Source organism: Meles meles, chromosome X (assembly GCF_922984935.1).
Source record: "Meles meles chromosome X, mMelMel3.1 paternal haplotype, whole genome shotgun sequence".
In the NCBI taxonomy this organism is placed as follows: Eukaryota; Metazoa; Chordata; class Mammalia; order Carnivora; family Mustelidae; genus Meles; species Meles meles.
This window is the reverse complement of record NC_060087.1, coordinates 96,051,835-96,065,163: the sequence shown is the minus strand read 5'-3', so window position 1 is coordinate 96,065,163 and position 13,329 is coordinate 96,051,835. Positions and strand designations below refer to the sequence as shown.

The 13,329-nt window shown below is 41.7% G+C and overlaps 1 protein-coding gene across 1 annotated transcript in view; it reads left to right on the top strand.

Annotated features, from left to right (window-relative positions):
* Window positions 1-12,784, top strand: part of LHFPL1 (LHFPL tetraspan subfamily member 1) — a 45,158-nt gene extending 32,374 nt beyond the window's left edge. Inside the window, exon 4 of the mRNA XM_045995947.1 lies at window positions 11,829-12,784. Coding sequence (XP_045851903.1) covers window positions 11,829-12,010 — 182 coding nt within the window. The 3' untranslated portion in view covers window positions 12,011-12,784. The remainder of the gene's footprint in view (window positions 1-11,828) is intronic.
* Window positions 12,785-13,329: the final 545 nt, after the last annotated feature.

Sequence of the window (13,329 nt, the reverse complement as noted above, 5' to 3'; positions counted from 1 at the left end):
ATTAGGAGAAGGAAGGGAAAAATGAAGTGGGGTGGGGAATCAAAGGAGGAGACAAACCATGAGAGACTATGGTCTCTGGGAATCAAACTGAGGGTTTTAGAGGAGGGGGATGAGGATGTGGGGATGGGTGAGCCCTGTGATGGGTATTAAGGAGGGCACATGTTGCATGGATCACTGGGTGTTATATGAAAACAATGAATCATGGAACACTACATCAAAAACTAATGGTGTACTGTAGGGTGACTAACATAACATAATAACAAATTATTTTTAAAAAACTATAAACAAATAAAGATTTATTTATTTATTTATTTGAGAGAGAGAGCATAGAAGGCAGGGGCAGAGGGAAGAGAATCCCAAGGAGATTCCACACTGAGTGCAGAGTCCTATGTAGGCTGGATCTCAGGACCACAACCTGAGCTGAAACCAACAGCTGGTCACTTAACCAACTGAGCCACCCAGGGCCCATCTCCTTGTAGGTTCTTAATTCAAGTTTGACTTTTTGTCTAAAGGCTGGATGAGTTTGAGCTAATGATATGGTCTCATTCAGGTGATTCCCCACTGGACTGTGCATTGCAATCATCTGGGCCCTCTCCCCAGGAATCACAGTTCTATAGATCTCTAGCAGGGACTAGAAATCTGTATGCTAAAGCTTTCTCCAGACTTTGTGGAAACTAGTGGATTAGTTGAAAAGTGTTTAGCTGAGAGGAGAATGGGCCCAGAATACTGATCATTTTATGTGCTGTGCTAAGTGCTTTATATGTATCATTATCATTTGACCTTCACAACTGCTCTGTGGTGTCACTTCCATTGTACCCATGGGAGAGTTGAAACTCAGAAATGTTAAATGACTTGCCCACAGGTTCAGTTTGTAAATGACAGGTCATGGTTGCAAATAGCATTCTCTGTCATCCTCACCTAGGACCTTGTTTTTGCACCACATGATTACTTGAGCACATATGGGCCTGAGCTGGATTCTACTCTCTGGCTAAGTGGCAAACTTGATCAAATACTTAATCTGTCTGCTCCATGGCTTTCTCTCTAATGACATTCCTGCCTCTACCTGGGACTTGATGAATGAATAAGACAAATACAAGAGGATTAAATGAAATAATGAAGGGGCACCTGGGTGGCTCAGTGGGTTAAAGCCTCTGCCTTCGGCTCAGGTCATGATCCCAGGGTCCTGGGATTGAGCCCCGCATCGGGCTCTCTGCTGGGCAGGGAGCCTGCTTCCTCCTCTCTCTCTGCCTGCCTCTCCGCCTACTTGTAATTTCTGTCTTTCAAATAAATAAATAAAATTTTTAAAAAATGAAATAATGAATAGGGAAAGTGCCTCGTGAATTGTAAAGTGTTATACACATGTTGGGTGGTGTTATTTGTGGCATTGGTTTTTACCCAGAGAGACTGGGCCCAAGGAGAGCCTTTAGGGTCTATATCTATTGGCCAATGGAGCATGAATAGAAATAGCTGATGTTCAAACCTAACCTTGCAGGTATGGGGCTAAGTCAATGGCTGGAATGAGGGAGCACTTGCTTCTGAGTCCTAAGCTTTGTCAGCTTTCCTGTTCTGGCATTCTAGCATTCATAAGTATTTGAAGATTCTGTCAAAAGTACATAACAGTAGAGCAGTGATGTGGCTTGCTGCAGGTGGTGAGGATATGTGCACCATTGCTCCTTCCTCTTTCTGGACTCCGTCTTTGCAGTAGAGGCTGCAGTGGCTACTGTTCAGTTTTGCTGGAGGGCATCAGTCTAGAGGATCAAATCTTGATCCTGGCAGGCACACCCCTAGAGGATGAGGCTATCCTCATCCACTGGATCAGTGCAGAGTGGAGGCGCTGATCATCCCAGAAGTAGCCAGCCTCATGCTTGGAGGTAAAGTCCATGGTTCCTGCCCATTTTTGGCAAGAAGAAGGGCCTCAATGCCAACTCTTAAATCCATTGTAATCCTGGCTTTCCCCAATAAAGTCACTTAGTCCCATCAGAAAAAAAAAGTATATAACAGTCAATCAGTAAGCATATGATGGACACTTACTGTATATGAGATACTGAATGAGACACTATGTAATTTTAAAAGAATTCAAGAACATAGTCTTCAAGAAGCTTTGAGGAGACATTTTATATATGTCTATTTATCAAATACAACCATAATAATATCAATCCCAAATCATAATGATATCAGTCATCAGGAGGAATAAATGCTGCAATACTGCTAAGGCACATGAGAACTCTAGAACCTATCTTCTTTCTCTTAGCCTCAATTTTCATCTATATTATAGAAAACAACCCATGACTCTCTCTATATTCTTGGAGATGCTGCACACCATTCTCTTGGTATGTCTTACATTCTGTGGCTAAAGTGATATTTCAAAAATGCAATTCTGATGTCATTCCCCATTCTTTAACAATAGTTCCCCATTGCCTGCAGGAAAAAAATTCCTTAAGCATAGCCTGCAGGGACCTTGGACATCACTTCCATCAGCACTCAAGTTCCTCCTCCTGCCCAACCACACTGAAATACCGTGTTCTTTCAAAACTTTACAACCTTGCATATGTTCTTCCCATAGTTAGGAATACCCTTCTCCCCTTCCTCAGCTAGGTAGCTCCCTCCTTTTTCTTGAAAACTCCCTGCCCTCTTTCAATTGCACTTGATGCCCCACATCTATATCATCATATTGCTCTATGTCATAGCACCTGTCACACTAATAGTCTGTTTACTTGTTCCATTTCAGTCTCTGGCTCCCTTTCACCCAGTCTAGCTTGTTGATCTTACATATGCAAGAACAATATATTTAAAGAGCTTACCACAGTGCCTTTATTAGCTGAAAAAGTTCAAATGGATGCAATCAGAAATCTATCGAGCAGATGCTAGAGGAGAGAAGCCAATTTCTTAGAGGCCAAGTATCTTACAGAGCTAATGCTGAGTCAAGTAGGTCCAGTACTTGGTTTTTGACTAGTCCTTCAGGGAGAGTACCTGTCTTAGTCTATTTGGACAGCTGTGAAAGATACCAAAGACAGGATGGCTTACAAACAACACAACTATTTTTCTCACCATTCTGGAGGCTAAGAAGCCCAACATCAGGGCAGCAGCAGATTTAGTGTCTGGTGAATTTTTTCTTCCTGATTCATATTTGTCAGTCTTCTTGCTGTGTCCTCACTTGGAAGAAGGGGGTAAGGGAGCTCATTGGGTTCCCTTTTATAAGGGCACTACTCCCATTTATTAAGGCTCATGACCCAATCGCCTCCTAAAGGCTCCACCTCCAAATACCAATATATTGCATGTTAGGAGTTAACATGAGTTTTGGGGGACATGAAAATTCAGTCTATAGCTATTCCCAAAGCCCTTCTGAAATGCTTCTTCAAGTCTAGCCTGATGGGCTATATAAAGAACAACACAGAGTGACATGAAGGTTTATTCAGGGGTAGGTGGGGGACAATCTTAAGAAAGACACAGAAGCACAATCTAAGTTGACCTGAGACTTAATTACTCCCCTTTATTCCCCACTGAAGAAAAAGATGATCAGAGTAGTTAAACTCAGGACAGCTATGCAGGAAATTACATAAATAGGATAGACTGCTTGGCAACATACAAGGATGGGTCAGAAGCAAATGCTTACTTGTTTCAGGAAAGATTTCAATGGAAGGACTCAATTTTTTTTGGCAGAAGTGTATGAAAAAAAAAATTCAACCCTATCAGGGCATCTCTGTCACCATGAGGATTTGATTCTTTACTGAGTGCTACCTTGACTTTCTAGGAAGTGGCTAGAAATAGTGGCTACTAACAAAAAACACGTTTACCTGAATTACTGACATTTCCAAAGGATTTTTTGTTTTGGCTTTTTCTCTGGCAAGGGAGCCTAACAGGCTTCTGGAATCTTTAATAGGTTCTGGGCCTCCAAACTGGGCTGCTGTTGAAATTCATGCCCAGCCTGGAGAGTGAGAAGAAAGCTGTCCTCATGGCTTTGGCTATCTTTTTGCTGGGGGCTATAGTGGGGTAGGGGATGGATAGGGTGTTTTGCAATTGCCCTTGAATTCATTGGCTTTGCTTTATTTTTTATAATTATTCATCTGTGCTGGACCTAGCAGAGAAAGTTCTCTCCTCATTTAGCTTGGCAGCATTGAAAATATTTTTATGCTGCTACCTATGGGGACCCTATAGTTAGCAGTGTCTCTCTGAACAGATGGGACCACCAGCTTCTTCCAAACCCTTGCTGCCTGCTTAACACAATATGCAGGTCCCCATGGCAAAAATATGTTGAATAAGCAAATAGAAATCCTATCCTTCCCCCCACCATACACACCAAACAGCAGTTTGGGAGGTGGGTTGCAGTCCTGGTTTCATAGCTCAGATGGTGCTACAGTGATGGGAAGAGCAGCTGAATTTCCTGAGCTGGGTCTACTCTGGAAAAACCCCACCTTTATTAGGAAGAGGTCTGTTGAAGACCTCAGCCTCTCCACTCAGTCCTTATATAACAGGTTCTCTGGTGTTCTAATCTTATACTAACGTTTTCTAAACGAACTCCACCTGCCTTTCTTTTCTTCTTCTTCTACCTACCCCCACTGACTCTCTTTTAGACTCTTTCTTTTCTTTGATCTCCCTCTAGATCTTCCCCTTTCCTTCCATAGAATTCTAAAGGAACTTAGGTATCTCTCTGTAGCGGAGGTGATTGATCTGCAGGGCCAGTGCAGGCAGCCTGGTCTGATATGATGATGGCTGGGTGAAGAAGCCCCCAGGTGTCTCCTAGACAGACATCTCTGCATATCTCTTCTGTCTCCTCTGGAAGGTGAGTTTGAGGGCAATATGCTGGTTCCCATTGCAGGTCCTCCTCCATTCTTGGGGTCACTTTCCCCTTTATTATGCCTATAAGGCTAGAGTAGTATCTCTCAAGTTCCCTGGATATTGGAGTATATTAGATGATAAAACTGATGACAATATTGTTCCCTTGTGTTGTAACTTCTATACATTTACACAAATATATATTGACATGTATCCACCATTATACTATCATACAGAGTATTTTCACTGCTCTACCAACCTCCATGCCCTGCCTATTCATCCCTCCCCAAACCTAACAACTCATGGCAACCATTGATTCTTTTATCCTCTCCATAGTTTTTTCCTTTTTCAGATGTAATATAGTCAGAATCCTATAATATGCAGCCTTTTCAGATTGGCTTTTCACTTAGTAATATATATTTAAGTTTCCTCCATGTTTTTCATGGCTTGATAGCTCACTTCTTTTTAGTGTTTAATAATATTCCATTGTCTGGTTGTACCATGGTTAATTTATCCATACACCTATTGAAGGATATCTTGGTTGATTCCAAGTTTTGGCAATTATGAATAAAGTTGTTATAAACAATGCTGTGTAGGTTTTTGTGTGGACCTAAGTTTTCAACTCTTGAGTAAATACTAAAGAGCATGATTGCTGGATCATATGGTATATGTATCTTTAGTCTTATAAGAAATTGTCCAACTGTCTTCCAAAGTGGGTTTACTCTTTTTATGCCTTTTCCTTCTTTCTCCAAGCAGGAATCCTTTCTTTGGATTAGTTCTCTAGCATTGTTGACTTCTAAGCTTGCATTCTGAGCATGCCCTCTGCAAAGAGAGCATCTCTGTTAGACTCTTCCCTACTCTGATTCCCAATCCTGATGCCCACACCAGTACTAGACCCCCAAAACATCAGCCTGTGGCTTATGCCTTCCAATAGTTCATAATGATCCATTTATAGTTTGCCAGACACCATATCCCTAAGGACATATGACTGGTGCTCTATGGAGGGGGGTCAGTTTAAGTAGCAGCCAGTGACAATTTGTTCTCTAAACACCAGAGATGTAATAATATAACTTAATGCTGAATCAAAGAAAATAGAGTCAAGCTCCAAACCATTTTGATTTGCAACTTGGAATAAAAGCAACATGTCTTGATTTAAATGTCAGGCCCACTGCTGAGTGATGATTTAATAACTTTTATGAGGGATCTTGTCACAGCAAATTCAGCACTCACTAGAATGACTCACAGATAGAGTGTTAGAAATTATACAGAAGAGCACAAAAAGGAACAGGCTTCTCTTAGGGCTCCTCTAGAAATTTTTGCATAAAGCTAATTTGTAGTTAGGACCTCTTTTCTCCCCTTATCCTACTGCCCAGTCTTTCTCTTCACACATACCTATGCATGTATGTAGAGACAATCCCCAGCTGTGATGTTAGCTCACTCCATTATTTTCTGAGGACATGAGAACAGTTCTAGCATGGAGGCTCAGAATTGGTTCAGTCAGTCTGAAAGGTGAGGCAGAATTGAGCATGGTTATTTCTGAAAGGGACCTCAAGAACCCATCTGGTCTTTATTGCTTTCTCTTTAGATAGATACTTAACTACTTTCTCCCATTTTAAAGGTGAGATAGCTGAAGTCCTATGGGGTTAAGAGATTTCTTCAAAGACTCCTATCTCCTGATTCTCAGGGAATCAGTACTTTCTCCTGAATACCTTGTGAGATCTCTCTCCTTGACCTTCCCCAGCATCCCTGGGCTAGCATACCAGAATGCTCAAAGCTGACCCTGTCTCAGTTCCAGTCAGCTTCCCAAGTCAATAGGAAACCATGCACAGCTGTTCCTTAAGAAAAAGATTCTTTTCTGTTGGTCTAATTGTTCAGTTATCAAGATTCATTTGGAGGTAATTTGAAGTGTAAATATCTGGTGTTTGCCTAGATGCAGGTTTCCTAACCTCAAAAATACTGACATTTTTGGCCAGATAATTTTTTTGTTCTCTAGCATTATGTATTGTTGGATTATGTATTGTTGGATGTGTACCAGCATTCTTGTCCTCTGGTTAACTGGTCTCTTCCTATGGTATACAACTGTTTCCAATCCCTTTCATACAAAGATCTTAAGTTAATCTTCCCAAATTATACCTCTAACTCAGTCTTTCCTAATGGGAAGCAAGCCACTCCACTCCCACCCCCATGGATACTTGACAATATCTGTCGATATTTTCAGTTTCCACAGCTCAGGAGGGAGGGATAAGGTGCAGACATCTAGTAGGTAGAGGCCAGGGTGCTACAATGCGAAGACAAACCTCCTCCTCCACCTCACCTCACTCCCATACAACAAAGATTTTTTTGGGGGGCCCAAAATATCTTTAGTGCCAAGGCTGAGGAACCTTGTTCTATCATTTCATCCTCTGGTCAGAAAATTTCCATTGTTCCCCATTGCTGGTGGGAAAGATGCTAGATTTTACGAGTCCTCCTGGTCTATATTCAGCTTATTATTTGCCAACTACAGCTCCTTTTCTGAAGCAACTCTGAATGGGGTACTGTTTCTGAAACGTGTTGTCAACTTTCTCACTTGCATAACTTTGGTCAAACCAACCACTCCGACTGCCTAGCATGCCCACTTCCCACTGCTAAAGTCAAGTTGAAATGCTATCTTCTCTATAAAACACTACCTAAGCCTGAATTCTCTTAGATACAAATAATTCTTTTCCTAGATGTTCCTGTAGTATTTCCATGCTCTTAAGGCATTTATCATGTTCATAGTAGAGTGGAAATTTTGAGTTGGAAGGAGCTTTTAAAAATCTGTCCAGCAATGGGGCACCTGGGTGGCTCAGTCAGTTAAACATCTGCCTTTCGCTCAGGTCACGATCTCAGGGCCCTGGGATCGAGCCCCACGTTGGGCTCCCTGCTCCGTGTGGAATTTGCTTCTCCCTCTCCCTCTGCATTCTCTCTCTCTCTCTTTTCTTGTTCTCTCTCAAGTAAATAAACCAATCTTTTAAAAAAATCTATCCAGAAAAATTCCCTTCACTTAAAGAAAAGGAAACTGAGACCCAGAGAGCTGAAGTGATCAGTTGAAGGCATACTTTCCCATAAGTTTTGGACCATAGTAACTTGTATCCCTGGCTCCACTCTACTGGCATGGTTGAAATAGATGACCATGGACTTTCAGTCTTGGCACTCACATCTGAATTCTGACACTTGTAAGTCAACAGAGTGACTTTTCTTTCTGAGATTCTGTTTTCTCAGCTGCTAATGAAAATACTCATGGCTGTTGTGAGAATCGAATGAGATGGTGTATTCAAAATGTCTGGCACATGGTAGGTACTTAATAAAACGCTTGTTAGATGAATAGAATAATCAACAGTGCTTTAAGGAGTAGGACTTAGGGATTGGTGATTGTCCATGGGACTTCACTAAAAGGTGACTGGAGGTAAAATGTGGTATCTCATTATCACTGTCCCTATTTTGTACCCTTCCATGGGAAACACAAATTCCTCTGTAAGCCATCAGACCAGTGTCCACGTTTTCTGTGGAGTATGTGAATACTGACAGTCCCTCTCAACTTGAAGATATAGTTCTGGAAAATTTTGCTTTGTTCTACCCTTTTGCAATGCTACTGATATAACCTCTCTATTCCTTCAAGCAAATAACAGGTAGGGTTGTGGGGAAGGGTTGGATAGAAGATATGTTTCCTCCATCTCTCCTTGGCTGCCTGTGTGGCAGCAGCCTGGAGCTTGGGTGCTGTTGAGTGGCCTAATAGGAGTCTCTGTGAGAAGACACTGATTGCATTTGGTGTGACCATGAAGCATTTTGGTGCTGGCTCCTAACTCTGTGATACCTAGTTCTGACATGACTTCAGTAAGGTTTATTGAAGCCCTTCTAGCCAGCTCTTCACTCTGGAGCTACCCACTCTGCCAGCTTTCTTCCTGCCTGGGGCTTTGGGGTAATGACCTGCTATACATTTATTCCTTTCATTTACAGAAACAAGTCTTTCCCTGGTCCTAGGTTGCATGTATCTAATAAAAATATCCCTGCTACTCTAATAGGGGGATGACTTGACAAGTAACTGAAGAAACAGAGTGAGGCTTCTGATGCCTTGTCTAGATTAGACTGGGAGTATGCCAGAGAGGAGGAAATTGCCTGACAGTGAGTCCACTCCAGAGCTAGCTCCTTCTACTCTACCATGTGAGCGCAGGAGATTTTGGTTAGGAGGGCTACGGGAGAAGCTCAGGTGAATCTATTACTAATTAACTTAGGAACGCCCTCTTTAGGGCTTATAGGTCAGGGGTCCTCTAAGAGGAAAAATTGCTTTTGGGAGGGTGAGGAAACCAGTAGAGAGGACAGAGTACCACTTTGAGAGTAAAGAGATTTGGTCTGGATCCCTGCCTCTACCTCTCTGCTTCTGAGAGAGCTCCTAGGGCTATGAACTAAGCCTCACATTCATATCTGTGAACTGGTACAATACAACCTTCAAGCTTCTTCCTGAGGATGGTGGAAGTTGAAGGTTTGCCCATATGTAGAGTTTTCACCTTGTGAAACCGAAAGCATTATATAAAGTCTCCTTTTTTTTAGTGAATGAGTATGTGGGTATGTCTAAAAGGAGGTGTGACAAGGTAGACAGAGGATACAGATTTATTGCCTGATTACCTCAGTATGGTATTCTTCAGTTTACTTTTTCCAGAGGCCCACCATTATTGTTCATGTTGAGGCCACTTTGTGGATAGTTGAATTATTTTCTCTAAGAAGGGTTCACTTTCAAATTCACTCTATTTAAGAATTGCATTGTTTCCATACCTACTATAGTTTGGTTCTCAGTATAATTTTGGGTGGGACCATGGGATTTCAAGAGTTATATGACTGCCTCCATCTATTGGTAAAATACTGTTTCTGCTGAAAAACTAAACTTTGACATTGTCATGGCAGGGGATAAGGGATTCAAGTACAGAAGGAAGTATACATAGTACTAACAAGAGCCTTTGATGAAGGAATATGACTTCAGAGGTCAGGAATTAATGATTGGGCTGAGCTTTGAAGAATGACTGAACATTGACTAGGCAAAGAGAGTGGTGGGAAGTATTTGTGTACATGTACATATGCAGTAAGCAATTTAGGCAATAGAATAGGCATAGGTCTTATGATGGGAAGAACTGTAGCACATTCCAGAAACAAATAGAATAATACTACAGCTGGTTTCATAACTTTAATAAAAAATTTAAGCCATAGATTTGTATGTTGAGGATTAAAAGTGCAAGTGTACCCATATTTGGAGTATTGTTAGGCTAAAACATGCACAGTAAGCACCCACTGCTGATAGAGCTTGGAAGATATTATCAAGAAAGAAAACAAATACATCTGCACTGTCGAGCCAACAGTCTGGAAGTGGGTAAAGGGCCGATGAAAAATATGTCATATGCAAAGTTTCCTCCTAACATTTTATCCAATAGGTACACCCATATAAGGGATATAGATAAACTCCTAGAGGGCTACTTGGTTGAGATGACTTGAGCCCACTGGGATTAATCTGGAAAAGTTTCCTGGAGGTCCTGGATAGTGTTCTGAAGAAGATATGAATTGGTGAATAAGAGGGAAGAAGTTGTTTCTGGCAGGAGAGACAGTATGGATAATACTTTGGTAGTGGTAGGAACACTATTCCTGAGGTGAGAAATTTGAGATAAATTAGGCTGGCCTGAATGGAAGAGCAAAGAGCCTGCCTTGAGACCAGGCTATATTCTTTATATGACATGCCAAATAGTCAATTAAAAGAAGGAAAATTAAAGTTCACTGAGCACCATGTGAACAAAAGCAATTGGTTATTAAAAAGTAAGTTATCGGGGCACCTGGGTGGCCCAGTGAGTTAAGTCTCTGCCTTTGGCTCAGGTCATGATCCCAGGGTCCAGGTATTGAGCCCCGCATCAGTCTCTCTGCTCAACAGGGAGCCTGCTTCCCCGCTCTCTCTCTGCCTGTCTCTCTGCCTACTTGTGATCTCTGTTTGTCAAATAAATAAATAAAATCTTTAAAAAAAGTAAGTTATCAAGGTCAGTCTTGACATCTCCAACTAACTGACAGTGGTCAGGACTAGCTTTCTGTAGGACTGTGAGGTAGGTGAAGGTCACTGTCTACCTCTTTTCTTGGGGCCCTTCTACAATTTTCTATCACTGCATCTTCTCCAGTTTCTGGCGTCTTGTTTGCTTAGGCACTTTATTTTAACAATTAGTTGTTACTCTATTCCCTTATAAATTAATAGCTCTCCTTTCTTTGGGCATTGACATTTTCTGAGGGAAAATTCTCTGAGAAAACATAAATACTTCAAAGGACAGAATCTACCTCTGGTAGAAAGGCAGGTGGTGCAGTGTATGTTTTTGAGCAGGTGACCTTCCCTATTACCCTTTAAATTGAAACTTCTGCTTTACAAGCTTGACCTTGATTCTAATATATTTCTTCCTTGGATACTGAAAGGGTAGGTTAAGATAGAGGCATGTAACAAGGGGCAAAGGATTTTTTATTTATTTTTGTGCCTGTCAAATCTCCTGATGTTGCAGAATACGATTCTTTGGAAATAGTCTGTGCACGGCAGTACATCAATGTTGTGAAAAAGGTAAAGCTTTAGAGTCAAGATTAGCCAGAGTTTATATTCTGACTCTTTTGCTGTCTACCTCTCTGATTTTTCACAATTAACTCAATCTGTGTCTCAGTTACCTCATCTTATATAAAACAGGGATAATAAGAGTGCATATCTCATATAGCTCCTGTAATGGTCAATGAGATGTATGTCTAAGGAGTTTAGCATAATTCTTGACACTTGATCAAATTGTTCTTGTCATCAGTTTCATTATGGCACCATCACCGCTACTACCTACACTACCCCCAGATTCCTACAGTAACAGAATAAAATTCTATAACTTCCTGGTAAAGCAAATACCAACCATCAGCAAAAGAGGAAAGGGGGAAACAGGAGACCGAGTTGCACTCACTGTTTCATATTCTCACATTAACTCTAATACCCCAAGGAGAATGTATGAGAAGACAACCCAAACCTCATGTCTCTGTCCCTATTTCTACAGGTACCTGTCGACTTGGCTGGGCCTATTACTGTGCTGGAGGTGGAGCAGCTGCAGCCATGTTGATCTGCACCTGGCTCTCTTGCTTTGCTGGAAGAAACCCCAAGCCTGTCATGTTGGCAGAAAGCATCATGAGGAACACCAATTCTTATGCCATAGAGCTTGACCATTGCCTCAAATCTTGAGGTTTGGCAGAAGATTGGAGAGGGTGGGAAAGAGAAAGGAAGATGGCCTTGAGAAGAAGCACTAAGACTGGGCCACTTGCTAACCACCTGATAGTAGTGTAGCCTCATGTTTGCATGCTTTTTATATCATCAGTCATTCATTTTCACTTTCCCTTAAGCCAGTGGGTCAGTGCTTATTTACAAAATTCATCAAGAACAATGATTCTCTCAAATGTTTACCTAACTGGTGAGTACCCACTAGCCCTCAAGTCCCAAAGTGTTCCTTTGTGCAAAATAAGGAGAAAACCTCACCTGGAAGGTAACTTCATGATCAAGCAGATCTTCAGAGTTCTACAGATCCCGTCTATCACTTAAAGTTTGTGTAAGAACACATGTGCAGGGAAGGACCAGGAGATGAACAGGGCTGGTTCCTACCACTCCACGCATATGGCCCTCCCCCTGGTCTTTACTGCCATCTCCAAACATCTATGAAGTGCCACTGCTCACATTTTTGTGACTTTCTCTGGACTATACCTTGACTCTTCCTACTCTCTCCTGCTTCTCTTCCTTTCCAGTTGTGGGGAAGCTTGTGGGGAGGAGTACTCCCATTGGGGAAAATACTAATCAAGGATGACTGCATATAGTCTAAGACCCCTTCCTTATTATGCTTTAGAGTATTCACAAGAGTTCATTTTGTGTTCTGGCTGGGTGACTGGCATCAACTTAGTGGCAAGTATTGCCTAGTCCCTTATAGATACAGAGATGATGTTCATCCAATGTTCTGAGCAGAGACTAGCATTTGTTGTACATTCAATAAACATGAATTCACAATGATGATGACAAGGATGTTTCTGCTGACTCCTTATTAAAATTTCTATTAGAGTTCATTTTTATTGACTAAGAAATTCACAGTGGTCTTTTGCTCCAATAGTCATTCCTAGCATAATATACGTTTCTCTGCCTGTTTCAAAGACTGGTCATCAAATTCTTTCCCCTCCATCTGGGGTGAATTAGACATGAAAGAACACAGCTTTGGTGTCACCTAGGGTGGATGTATTTTTAGGGCTGGCCTCCACCCCATCTGTGCTCAAGTCAGATGGATGGTGTAGATGAACCTGGTGTCTCCCAGGAACAAAATTTGTCTCCCTCACTCCAATTAATTCAGGCCAGCTCTATTGTTCCATAACTACAGCTTTAGGGATTAGGGAGAGCTGGGGCTCAAAAGGCCAACTCATCTCTTTCTATCGTTAATCACTCCAGAGTGGTTTGGGTACAGCACCACCTGGAAGGGAAGAAGTGGCAAAAACTGGCCTTATTAGTTACATGCCATTTCAAGAAGG